Source organism: Gorilla gorilla, chromosome 21 (assembly GCF_029281585.2).
Source record: "Gorilla gorilla gorilla isolate KB3781 chromosome 21, NHGRI_mGorGor1-v2.1_pri, whole genome shotgun sequence".
Classification (NCBI taxonomy): Eukaryota; Metazoa; Chordata; class Mammalia; order Primates; family Hominidae; genus Gorilla; species Gorilla gorilla.
In genome coordinates this window covers 48,154,416-48,167,980 of record NC_073245.2, presented here as the reverse complement: position 1 = coordinate 48,167,980, position 13,565 = coordinate 48,154,416, and the positions used below count along the sequence as shown (strand labels likewise).

The following is a 13,565-nucleotide window of genomic DNA, read 5'->3' as shown; positions in this document are numbered from 1 at the left end:
ACAAAGCATGAGTGAGACTGGGCTGGAAGTTGGTGAGGGGCATTTTCCTTTTGAATATTAAAGACAGACAAATTGAGAAGTATTTTTGCATTCTTGGGATTTCTTGGCAGAGTTTGCACCTGCCTCCCTGGAAAAAGATAGTTGTTTAGAAGGTAAGAACAGCCTTCTTTAAAAGGTAATGTTTAAAGAGATTAGAATAGGTGAAGAAGGACAAGCACAGTGGCTCACGCCTGTAATCCCAGCACTGTGGGAGGCAGAGGCGGTGGATCACTTGAGATCAGGAGTTCGAGACCAGCTTGACCAACATAGTGAAACCCCCATCTCTACTAAAAATAGAAAATTATCTGGGTGTAGTGGCACATGGCTGTAATCTCAGTACTTTGGGAAGCCAAGGTGGGCGGATCACTTAAGGTCAGGAGTTTGAGACCAGCCTGACCAACATGGTGAAACTGTGTCTCTACTAAAAATACAAAATTAGCCGGGTGTGGTGGCGCACGCCTGTAATCCCAGCTATTCGGGAGGCTGAGGCAGGAGAATCGCTTGAAACCAGGAGGCGGAGGTTGCAGCGAGCAGTGATCGCGCCATTGCACTCCAGCCTGGGCAACAAGAGTGAAACTCCGTCTCAAAAAAAAAGAATGGTGAAGAACTTTATACAGTCATGCATCTCTTAATGGGGATACGTTCTGAAAATGAGCCCTTAGACAGTTTTATTGTGTGAGCCTCATAGAGTGCACTTACACAAACTAGATGGTATAGCCTACACACACCTAGGCTTTGTGATAGAGCCTACTGCTCGTAGGCTACAAGCCTGTACAGCATGTTACTGTACTGAATACTATAGGCAGTAACAATGGTAAGTATTTGTGTATCTATACATAGAAATGGTTAAGTAAAAATATAGAATAGGCCGGGCGCGGTGGCTCACACCTGTAATCCCAGCACTTTGGGAGGCCGAGGTGAGCGGATCACGAAGTCAGGAGTTTGAGACCATCCTGACCATCATGGTGAAACCCCATCTCTACTAAAAATACAAAAATTATCTGGGTTTGGTTGCGGGCAACTGTAATCCTAGCTACTCAGGAGGCTGAGGGAGGAGAATTGTTTGAACCTGGGAGGCGAAGGTTGCAGTGAGCTGAGATCACGCCATTGCACACCAGCCTAGGCAACACGGTGAGGCTCCATCTCAAAAAAAAAAAAAAAAAATTTATATATATATGTATATATACACACACACATACATATATACACATACACATATATACGCATATATACACATATACATATATACACACATATATATACATATATATATATCAAAGTAAAAAATAAGAGTTTGCGGGACTGGACATTGTTCTGGCTGGGTAAGTGGTGAGTGAATGTGAAGATGTAGGACGTTACTGTATGCTACTCCAGAATTTATATAAACACTGAACACATAGACTAATTTTTTTTTGTTTGAGAGAGGATCTCACTTTGTTGCCCAGGCTGGAGTACAGTGGCACAATCTAGGTTCACTGCAACTTCTGGCTCCCAGGCCGAGGTGATCCTCCTGCCTCAGCCTCCCAAGTAGCTAGGAATACAGGCGCATGCCACCATGCCTGGCTAATTTTTGTAGAGATGGGGTTTCACCATGTTGCCCAGGCTGGTCACGAACTACTAAACTTATTTTTTTTTAATTTTCTTTCTACAATAATAAATTAGCCTTAGTTCACCATAACTTTTTGTTTTTGTTTTTTGTTTTGTTGAGACAGTTTCACTCTGTTGCCCAGGCTAGAGTGCAGTGGTACGATCTCGACTCACTGCAACCTCCTCCTCCTGGGTTCAAGCAATTCTCCTGCCTCAGCCTCCCAAGTAGCTGGGACTACAGGCATGCGCCACCATGCTAATTTTTGTATTCTTAGTAGAGATGGGGTTTTGCCATGTTTGCCAGGCTGGTCTTGAACTCCTGACCCCAGGTGATCTGGCTGCCTTGGCCTCCCAAAGTGCTGGGGTTACAAGCGTGAGCGACAGCACCCAGCCTTTTATTTAGAGACAGGGTCTCCGTCCTCAGCCTCCCTAAGTGCTAGGATTACATATCTGAGGCACCTTGCCTGACCAACTTTTATACTTTGTAAGCTTTTAAATTTTAACTTTGACTTCTGTAATAACACTTTGTGTTTACACACATGGTACAACTATACAAATATATTTTCTTTATATCCTTATTCTATGAGTTTTTTTCCAGTTTAATTTTTTTATATATATTTTACTTTTTAGATTTTTGTTAAACACTAAGACAAATCCACGCATTAGCCTAGGCCTATGCAGTAGGACCACCAGGACATCACTAGGTGATGGGAATTTTTCAGCTCCATTATAATCTTATGGGACCACCCTGTATATGGGGTCCATGGTTGACAGAAACGTTATATGATGCATGACTGTAACTCAACAATATGTAACTGAAACATAGCAACAAGAACCTGTTTTATTTTTTCCAAATACAGATACAGAAGTCTGCGTGTTTTGCAAATATTGCTTCAAAGCAACATTTCTATATACAGCGCCTTCTGTTCTAATAGCGCGTAAACATAGATATGTATCCACAGTGCAATGTTGGCTCATCAAGGATCCACCTTGCATACACTTACCACTTAAAGAAACAAAATAGTCAAACCGGAACTATTTTTGTCAAGGTAATTTTTTATAGGTGGATAGTTTTTCTAAAGACAAAACTTAGGTAGTGCACATATTTCTTTCTTTTATTTTTATTTTTTTGAGACGGAGTCTTGCAGTTGTCGCCCGAGCTGGAGTGCAATAGCGCAATCTCGGCTCACTTCAACCTCTGCCTCCCAGGTTCCAGCACTTCTCCTGCTTCAGCCTCCCAAGTAGCTGAGATTACAGGCGTCCGCCACCACGCCCAGCTAATTTTTGTACTTTTAGTAGAGACGGGGTTTCACCCTGTTGGCCAGGCTGGTCTCGAACTCCTGACCTCAGGTGATCCACCTGCCTCGGCCTCCCAAAGTGCTGGGATTACAGGCGTGAGCCACCACACCCGGCTGATAGTGCACATATTTCTAAATGGTAACAGCAATGTTTGCAAATAACAGTTTCCAGTGCTCCAACATAGAGTTAATTCACCTTGACCCAGGAATTGGGAATGGAGCCCCTCAACATGGCTTTAAATTAGGGAAGCACACTAAGGTTATAAGAACTTGGGGAGTCTTCTCTGCTTCCCTAAGAACAAAAGTCACAATGAATGAAATGGGATTACTTCCTTTACCAAAAATTTAAACAATAAACCCAATAATGGCCAGTTGGCAAAATTAGGGCAATTCAGTTTCTGCTTACATCGTTGAACAAGACATGAAATTGACTACCTTAAAAGTTACAGCTTCCACAGATGTGATTAAAACTCAAATGTATTTTCAGAAAAGAAAAATCAGTAATCTAATAATACAACAATCATCACACCTCACAGCTGTGGCTACAGAAAGCCATCCTGTTTCTTCCCTTTTCAGACTGCATGACAGAACTCTTACAATGCAGCTGTCTGAACCTGCATGCCATGCACGCCTGTGCATTTCTTCCCACGCCAGAAACACCAGCGTTAGCAGTGAGAAACAGCCTCTTGTAGAGGAATCGTCAGTTTTGTTATAGATGTTATAGCCACGTGTATTCTCTCTGATGGACAGCTATAGCAGATCAGCTTATACTTGTCCTATAATTCATTATATATCAAATGGTGAGCAAATCACTAGACAGAACATTCCCTGAAATAGATTTTAGTACAGAGGCCTGAATTCATGTCCACAATGACCTGTGCTTAACTATTCCAAAGGTCGCTAAAGATACTGTTACTACTATTGAGATATTATTGGCTACTTCACGTTTACATAGTAAATGTTTGCAGCATATAACATTACAGACTCATAAACCCATAATTAACTTATAAGTGTTAATGGACAACTGTGCTTTGATTTTTGCCTTTAGTGATAAGAAAACAAAGTAGTGAAATGGGTCACTCCTCAAAGCATGGAACATTTTAACTTTGCCTAGTAAGGAAAAACAAAATATAGCAATTACATGTGGAACCGTAACCTGCAAAAGTAACACAAATATTGTCTCAAAAGGTACAAATAGGTTGCACCTGGACCTTAAGCAGCATAATCACCTTGCTCTCACAAAATAATACAAACAGGAAATGTAAAATGTTAAAGTATAGCAACAAAACAATTCTGAAAACGCTGACTACTAAACATACCCTTCAGGAAGGAGAAAAGCCGCACATGTAGAATTTGAAGTTTGTTTACAACAATATAAAATAAGGTAATTCCCCAAACCACATTCTTTGTAACAAATCTTTACAGTGAAAGAGTTTGAAATTTTGGGAAACATTTTTGGACATTAAATAGAACGGGGAAGCTGTCAATATTAAGAAGTGGGTAGAAAATGCTGTCCTTTGGGTTCCAGACCCTGCCTGCTTCGGTTTGGAATTCCTCCTAGATTCTTATTACTGTGAGTGAGATTCTAGTTCTTCCATAGGCTGTATGGGCTCTGCTAAAAAAGCCATAACCCAGCCAGCTCTGGGGTGAAGGCATACAAACTTGTCCCCAGTACCATGAAGTCATGCAAGAGATGTGGTGAGAAAAGTGAAGAGTCCTAAGGAGAAAGCAGGGCAGCCAAGACTGTGCTCCTTCCCAACCTCCACAGCATGGTGAGCTCACAACATTCCTATGAAGCTAGAAAAGGAAAATGATGCCTGCTGCCCAAACACCATGCCAGGAAGAAACCAGGGAGTTGGCATGTGCCCCAACCTGACAGAAAAGTCAATTAAATAAACTCCAAATTGAATTTACAACTGTCTCCAACTAAACTTTTTTGGCTCTCATTCCGTTTATCATCAGTGGCACGATTTCAAGTGAAGTTTGTGCAAAAAGACTCTCTTCATTCAACGATGTGCACAGAAGAGGGGAATCCCAAGAATCTATTTGCTACCTTTATGGTAGGCTTCGAGATCAGAGTGTCCTCCCGCAGCCAAAATGGCCTCTTTGTCCAATGTCCACCACACTCCTGGCCCAGATCCCTGAAGTCAGTCGGTGTCACGTGCATTCAGCATGCTAGGTTTATTTATTTAAATATGCGAAGCTCCTCCTGCAGGTGCCCCAGGATTGTGCCCCCATGAGTTTTGGGTGCCCAGTTTCATGTTGAGCAGCAGAGGGCGATCTGCTGCACCTTGCCCAGGTCCATCAGCAGCTGCTTGATACAATGCTTGAGCTGCGGAAGCCTGGCCAGCGGCTCAGGGGGCTCCAGTTCCCCAGTGTAGTCCAGCCAGCTCTCCAACACTGTCGGCAGAAGAGAGAGATGAGACCTAGTGAGCTCCCAACACTTGATTTGCAAGAACATCAGCAAGCATTTCAGCACCTTATTCCGTCAGACACGGGGCAAGGGAGGAAGGGCCATTTCAGCCTCCATGGGGCAAGGGAGGAAGGGCCATTTCAGCCAACACTGTGTCAACACCTGCTCTACAAAGTGGTACTCCCAGGACAAAACACAAATGCTTTAGAGCAGCACAGTCCAAAAGAACTTTCTGCGATGATCAATGGTCCAAGTCTGTGTCATCCAATACAGTAGCCACTAGCCTTATGCAGCTATTGAGCGCTAGAAACATGGCTAGTGCAACTGAGGAACTGAATTTTAAATTTTATTCAGTTTTGGTTAAACAGCCACACATTGCCAGAGGCTACTGTTACCAGAGTCTAGAAGTCTTGGAAGGAAGCACCTTTCTGAGTGTTACCACTCACTCTTTAAAAAGCTTTCCCAGCCGGGCGCGGTGGCACATGCCTATAATCCCAGCACTTTGGGAGGTCGAGGCGGGCAGATCACAAGGTCAAGAGATCAAGACCATCCTGGCCAACATGGTGAAACCCCATCTCCACTAAAAATACAAAAATTAGCCAGGCATGGTGGTGCCCGTCTGTAGTCCCAGCTACTCAGGAAGCTGAGGCAGGAGAATTGCTTGAACCCGGGAGGCGGAGGTCGCAGTGAGCCGAGATCGTGCCACTGCACTCCAGCCTGGCGACAAAGCGAGACTCCATCTCAAAAAATAAAATAAATAAAATAAATAAATAAAATAAAATAAAATAAAAATAAAATAAAATAAAATAAAAAATAAAAAGCTTTCCCATGTTGAAAATCAGAGAGCCTGGTGTTTTAGCATCCTGTCAAGAAAAAAGAAAATCTATAGGGTCTTGAAAAGGTCTATTTGTATATCATAAACTCTGATTTGCTTCATATTAATTCCTGATTGATACACAATCATCAGTGGCACAGAATACTCTGTTATTATTTTCTCCCTTTATTTATTTACTTATTTATTTATTTTTTGAGATGGAGTCTCACTGTGTTGCCCAGGCTGGAGTGCAGTGGCGCCATCTCAGCTCACTGCAATCTCTGCCTCCTAGGTTCAAGCGATTCTCCTGCCTCAGCCTCCAAAGTAGCTGGGATTACAGGCATGTGCCACGACGCCCGGCGAATTTTTGTATTTTGGTCTCAAACTCCTGACCTCAGGTGATCCACCCACCTCGGCCTCCCAAACTGCTAGGATTACAGGCATGAGCCACTGGGCCTGGCCTTTTTTTTTCTTTTGAGACAGAGTTTCGCTCTTGTTGCCTGGGCTGGAGTACAATGGCAATGATCTCGACTCACTGCAACCTCCGCCTCCCGGGTACAGGCGATTCTCCTGCCTCAGCCTCCTGAGGAGATGGTATTACAGGCACACACCACCACGCCTGGCTAATTTTTGTTATTTTTAGTAGAGATGGGGTTTCATCATGTTGGCCAGGCTGGCCTCGAACTCCTGACCTCAGGAGTTCACCTCAGGTGATCCACCTGCCTTGGCCACTTTGAAAGTGCTAGGATTACAGGCATGAACCACCATGCAGGGCCCCTTTAAATATTTAATGTAAGATTTCAGGTATTAATTAATATTATCATCATTGATTCAATATCTAGAAAGCTGTCTTGCTTGTGAGAACAAGTATTTCTCTACAGAAAGATGTTTGTTCTTCCCTAAGCTACCCCCTAAAGCTCTGGCATTTGGGGAGAGACCATCTGGGAACCCTGCACCTTTGACAAGAACCACCCCCTGCAGGTAGCCCCTGTGCTATCCCAGCCTGCCTGTAGCCTTTCTAGTCCATGCACCAACCTGTACTGAGCACCTTCTCGACCCTGGAGTGCAGCAAAAGAAAGGCCCACCCAGTACCTCTTCATCAAGTAGCCTGCAACCTACTGCGCAATCCTCTCCTGTCCTCAGATTCAGCCCTATCTTCCTCTCCACCTTTCTAAATCCTCGGTTTCCTGTAAGCTATTCTTTAGGGAAGCCTTCCCCAACCCTATACCCTGAATCTGGTCCTTGTGTTACAGGTGCTATGGTATCACATGTTCTCCTTTGAGCATTTACTATGGTTTGTCATTACAGGTAATGGGATGATTTGATTAATATATGTCTCTCCCACTAGATCAAGTTCCATGAGGGCAAAGGCTGAGTCTGCCTTGCTTGCCACTATATCCCTAACACTCACCTGTGTCTGAAATGTGGCAAGCCTGCAACAAACACAGCGAAAGAAGGAATGTGTGGTCCAGCAAAGTGCCCTACCCATTGCTCTGGGCCCTATGTAGTTTATCCTCCTCCATCATATTTCTTGTTGGTATTTGGGGGTTCCAAGAAGGAGGAACCCTCTCTCTTCCTAATTCCAGCAAGTACAAGGACTTGGAAATAAGAAAAATAAGACCACCTCCTCAGACTTAAGCTTGAAAACCATTAGTAAAAGATCAGTCACGTGAGAGGAACTAGTGGCCTGCTGAGCAAGAAAACTGCATAGTGACCAGTTTCAAAACACCAGTAAGTCTTTAAAAAAAACTAGAAGGAGACAGGGGACTGTTCAGCAAACAGGCAGAAGAATAAATGGAGAGGCCGGACGTGCACGCCTGTAATCCCAACACCTTGGGAGGTCAAGGGAGGTGGATCACCTGAGGTCAGGAATTCAAGACCAGCCTGGCCAACATGGTGAAACCCCATCTCTATTAAAAATACAAAATCAGCCAGGTGTGGTGGCAGGCATCTGCCTGCTACTTGGGAGGCTGAGGAAGGAAGAGTCGCTTAAACCTGGGAGGCAGAGGCTTCAGTAAGCCGAGATCATGCCACTGTACTCCAGCCTGGGCGAGAAAGAGCAAGACTCCGTCTTAAAAAAATAAAATAAAATAAAAATAAATAAAATGGACAAAAGGCAGTCAGGACTGGATGGGTCACTCCAACAGCAAAGAGAGTCAGTCAATCTTTTGCAAGATGATCCTACAGTTGCTGAGAGGCCCCTCTTAAGGTCACCCTAACTACCTTGGATCTAGTTCCAGGCTCACCAAAGACATCCCGATACTACGGTGGCCCAGGAGGCATGCACAGTGTGAAAGCGCACCAACGCTCAGACTGGAAGAGTCTAAGCCACTCAGTAGTGCCTAAGCTTGGTTAACAGGAGTGTGTGGAGTTCCTGAGATGGAAGCTGTCTGTCTAGGTCTGTTAGGCTGAAGAACAAAGCCAGGACTGTGGGAAGTCAACAGCATCTCCTCTGGACCCCAGCATCCAGCAGGCCACCCTCTCCATACCATGTGCTGCACCATCCCAAGTGTCTCTTTTAAAGATGCAGAACAGCTTCCAACTAGCATAGTGGTTGCTAGCAAGACAGAAGGTCACAGAGGAAAAATTTCTGTTCAAATACACTAAGATCATGTGTATAGAGACCACTGCTCACCAAGGCAACATTTTTTATTTAAGAAAATAATATCTCTAATGCCAAAAGACTTTTTTACTTTTCATGGTCATTAAATATCCTTTGTCTTTTAGTTTTAAAGTACTGTTCAGGCCGGGCACAGTGACTCACACCTGTAATCCCAGCACTTTGGGAGCCCGAGGCAGGCGGATCACGAGGTCAGGAGATCGAGACCAGCCTGGCCAACATAGTGAAACCCCGTCTCTATTAAAAATACAAAAATTAGCCAGTCATGGCGGCGTGCACCTATAATCCCAGCTACTCGGGAGGCTGAAGCAGGAGAATCGCTTGAAGCCAGGAGGTGGAGGTTGTGGTGAGCCGAGATCGTGCCACTGCACTCCAGCCTGGGCAACAGACCGAGACTCCGTCTCAAAAATAAATAAATAAATAAATAAATAAATAAATAAATAAATAAAGTACTATTCATATAACTACATAAATAATTAAATAATGGCCAATTGTAAAACAATGGCACATATATATATATATATTTCATATAATAGCTTACTAGGCTTTTTTTTTTTTTTTTTAAAGAAATGGGGTCTTGCTCTGTCATCCAGGCTGGAGTACAGTGACACGATCATAGCTCACTGTAACCTTGAACTCCTTGGCCTCCCAAAGCACTGGGATTACAAGTGTGAGCCACCACGCCAGGTCAGCTTTTAAATTTTTTTAAATTTTTTATTTTCAGACTGAGTCTCACTCTGTTGCCCAGTCTGGAGTGCAGTGATATGATCTCAGCTCACTGCAACCTCCGCCTCCTAGATTCTCCTGCTTCAGCCTTCCGAGTAGCTAGGATTATACATGTGCACCACCACACCCAGCTAAGCAGGCTGGCTTTTTAAAAAAGGAATGTTACATCCAAATTCCTATTTTAAAACTTGGTTATGAAAGCTTAGTTTAGGGCTGGGCACGGTGGCTCACGTCTATAATCCCAGCACTTTGGGAGGCCAAGGCAGGCGGATCACGAGGTCAGGAGATCGAGACCATCCTGGCTAACACGGTGAAACCCCGTCTCTACTAAAAATATAAAAAATTAGCCGGGCCTGGTGGTGGGCACCTGTAGTCCCAGCTACGCAGGAGGCTGAGGCAGGAAAACGGCGTGAACCCGGGAGGCGGAGCTTGCAGTGAGCTGAGATGGCACCACTGCACTCCAGCTCGGGCAACAGAGCGAGACTCCATCTCAAAAAAAAAAAAAGAAAGAAAGCTTAGTTTATCTTGGTGTTTAAATAAAGAGTTGATTCCCTAAAAAGGGATTTTGATTAATCTTAAATACCATGCAAAAGTCTGTTTACCTAAATAAAATCTTTAAGCTTTATCATTTATTTTAATGCTTTCTTGGTATCTCTCTCAGGGCCTAGAGTCTTAGAAATGTACAGAATATGTGGCTCTGAATTAGCAAGACACACAAGAGGTCGTCTGTGAGGCCAAAGAAGGTTGCTCACTGCAACTTCCCTGCCTGATTCTCCTGCCTCAGCCTGCCGAGTGCCTGCGATTGCAGGCGCGCACCGCCACGCCTGACTGGTTTTCGAATTTTTTTGGTGGAGACGGGGTTTCACTGTGTTGGCCGGGCTGGTCTCCAGCTCCTAACCGCGAGTGATCCGCCAGCCTCGGCCTCCCGAGGTGCTGGGATTGCAGACAGAGTCTCGTTAACTCAGTGCTTAATGGCGCCCAGGCTGGAGTGCAGTGGAGCGATCTCGGCTCGCTACAACCTCCACCTCCCAGCCGCCTGCCTTGGCCCCCCTAAGTGCCGAGATTGCAGCCTCTGCCCGGCCGCCACCCCATCTGGGAAGTGAGGAGCGTCTCTGCCTGGCCACCATCCCATCTAGGAAGTGAGAAGCGTCTCTGCCTGGCCACGCATCGTCTGGGATGTGAGGAGCCCCTCTGCCTGGCTGCCCAGTCTGGAAAGTGAGGAGCGTCTCTGCCCGGCGGCCATCCCACCTGGGAAGTGAGGAGCGCCTCTTCCCGGTGCCATCCCATCTAGGAAGTGAGGAGCATCTCTGCCCGGCCGCCCATCGTCTGAGATGTGGGGAGCGTCTCTGCCCCACCGCCCCGTCTGAGAAGTGAGGAGCCCCTCCACCCGGCAGCCACCCCGTCTGGGAAGTGAGGAGCGTCTCCGCCCGGCAGCCACCCCGTCTGGGAAGTGAGGAGCGTCTCCGCCCGGCAGCCACCCCGTCCGGGAGGGAGGTGGGGGTCAGCCCCCGCCAGGCCAGCCGCCCCGTCCGGGAGGGAGGTGGGGGGGTCAGCCCCCCGCCCGGCCAGCCGCCCCATCCGGGAGGGAGGTGGGGGGGGGGGTCAGGCCCCTGGCCCGGCCAGCCCCCCGTCCGGGAGGGAGGTAGGGGGGTCAGCCCCCTGCCCGGCCAGCTGCCCTGTCCGGGAGGGAGGTGGGGGGGTCAGCCCCCCGCCCGGCCAGCCACCCCGTCCGGGAGGTGAGGGGCACCTCTGCCCGGCCGCCCCTACTGGGAAGTGAGGAGCCCCTCTGCCCGGCCAGCCGCCCCGTCCGGGAGGGAGGTGGGGGGGGGCTCAGCCCCCCGCCCGGCCAGCCGCCCCGTCCGGGAGGGAGGTGGGGGGGTCAGCCCCCCACCCGGCCAGCCGCCCCGTCTGGGAGGGAGGTGGGAGGTTCAGCCCCCCACCCGGCCAGCCGCCCCGTCCGGGTGGGAGGTGGGGGGGATCAGCCCCCGCGCCCCGCCAGCTGCCCCGTCTGGGAGGGAGGTGGGGGGCTCAGCCCCCTGCCCGGCCAGCCGCCCCGTCCGGGAGGTGAGGGGCGCCTCTGCCCGGCCGCCCCTACTGGGAAGTGAGGAGCCCCTCTGCCCAGCCACCACCCTGTCTGGGAGGTGTACCCAACAGCTCATTGAGAACAGGCCATGATGACAATGGCGGTTTTGTGGAATAGAAAAGGGGGCAAGGTGGGGAAAAGATTGAGAAATCGGAAGGTTGCCGTGTCTGTGTAGAAAGAAGTAGACACGGAGACTTTTCATTTTGTTCTGTACTAAGAAAAATTCTTCTGCCTTGGGATCCTGTTGATCTATGACCTTACCCCCAACCCTGTGCTCTCTGAAACATGTGCTGTGTCCACTCAGGGTTAAATGGATTAAGGGCGTGCAAGATGTGCTTTGTTAAACAGATGCTTGAAGGTAGCATGCTCGTTAAGAGTCATCACCACTCCCTAATCTCAAGTACCCAGGGACACAAACACTCTGCCTAGGAAAACCAGAGACCTTTGTTCACTTGTCTGCTGACCTTCCCTCCACTACTGTCCTATGACCCTGCCAAATCCCCTTCTGCGAGAAACACCCAAGAATGATCAATAAAAAATAAAATTAAATTAAAAAAAAAACAAACAAACAAAAAAAAAAAGAAAATTACAGGAAATGTGTTTTCTGCTGTATTCTTGAAGAAAGAAAAGAGACATTCTCCATCATGAGCAAAAAAAAAAAAAGCTCAACTTCAGTCTCAGGAGTTTTAGGAAGCCCTCCTGTTAGCACTCCTCCTCTGCATTGACATCAGCCACATGTGTCCCGGCCACACCTCATGGCCTCACTTGTATAACAGATGGCATTTTCTCCTGAGTTATTTCATGTATGTTTTATATTCCCAGTTACAGTAAAAAATCATAGCCGGACTGTACCCAGAATCCTCAAACAACATTTCTTTTTTAACTGGGCTCCATTTTCAACATGAAAACAAATAATTAGGGAATATTTCAACAACCAAAACCGTCAACTTCCTGGAGAGAGACTGAACTTGATCATGTTCATCATCACAGTTTTGATCCTCCAGGCCTGTCCGTAACCACCAATATCTGGAAGGAATACCCGGGGCTATACAAATGACTCAGGCAAATTCTCAAATCTCTACTGGCTTACGAGGAGAAAGCTTCATTTTAGATTTTATCAAAGATTGGAATAAGAGGTTTTTCAGATTAAATCCTCAGATATTCTAAAACTCAAGTCAAAATTTTAATTTCTCACAGAACTTGTTTGTAAAGATTGGCTTAGATCACATATTTCCTGCAAGCAGGACTGCCAGTTGCCCTCTCTCTGCATACTCAACTTTACAGAAGGGATCAGACAAGTGAGGCAGGACCCAACATCATGCAGATCTTGCACCTGATAAATACTAAAAGTAAGGCTCATCCATCCTGAGGGGAGAATGGAGGTGGGGAGAGGCTGAAAAGAAGAGAAGCAAAGAGTACAGCAGTCCCTGTAAACTCAGACTGGGGGGTTCAGAAAGCAGCTCATCTGGGGGTGCTCGACTGCATGCCAATGCACAGGGGGCCAAGGAAGGAGCCCTACCATCCAACTCCTTCTCAATGGAGTCCATCCTGTGCGTAACTTCATCCTGAAGAGATTCCACATGGGTCAGCAGGTTAAACTGCCACTGGTGCTGGGAGCTCAGCAGCCCCTCTCCACCTCTGTCCAGCAGCTTCCGAGCAGGGGCTTCTTCTGGTAGGGCCTTTTTGGAGACATATTCCTTCACCTGGGGATGCAATGGCATGGAAATTACTGAATGGAGATAGCCCCTGGCCCATTTTTCAACCAGCCAGCATTTCCAGCCACCTGAAATACTAGCTGCAGTTTCAATACTCCAAATCCCTACCTCCCTTTCCTATTTCCCACTTAGGAACTGGGCAGGAGCTTGCCCACTGTACCAATTCCAACTACCTCAGGGTAGCACTCTAGCTCAGGGGACCCACAGCTGCTTCCTACTGACTGGGCCAATGTCCTAGCCTAAAGTAAGCCTCACAGAATGGCTTCCAGA

At 46.9% G+C, this 13,565-nt stretch overlaps 1 protein-coding gene across 3 annotated transcripts in view; it reads right to left on the bottom strand.

The window, feature by feature from the left end:
- Positions 1 to 2,449: 2,449 nt before the first annotated feature.
- Positions 2,450 to 13,565, bottom strand: part of PHF20 (PHD finger protein 20) — a 183,402-nt gene continuing 172,286 nt past the window's right edge. For all 3 annotated transcript variants that reach the window (XM_031005036.3, XM_055373429.2, XM_055373432.2), the window contains 2 exons: positions 13,100 to 13,283; positions 2,450 to 5,324 (listed from right to left, as the gene is read on the bottom strand). In XM_031005036.3, coding sequence (XP_030860896.1) covers positions 5,182 to 5,324; positions 13,100 to 13,283 — 327 coding nt within the window. In that variant the 3' untranslated portion in view covers positions 2,450 to 5,181. The remainder of the gene's footprint in view (positions 5,325 to 13,099; positions 13,284 to 13,565) is intronic.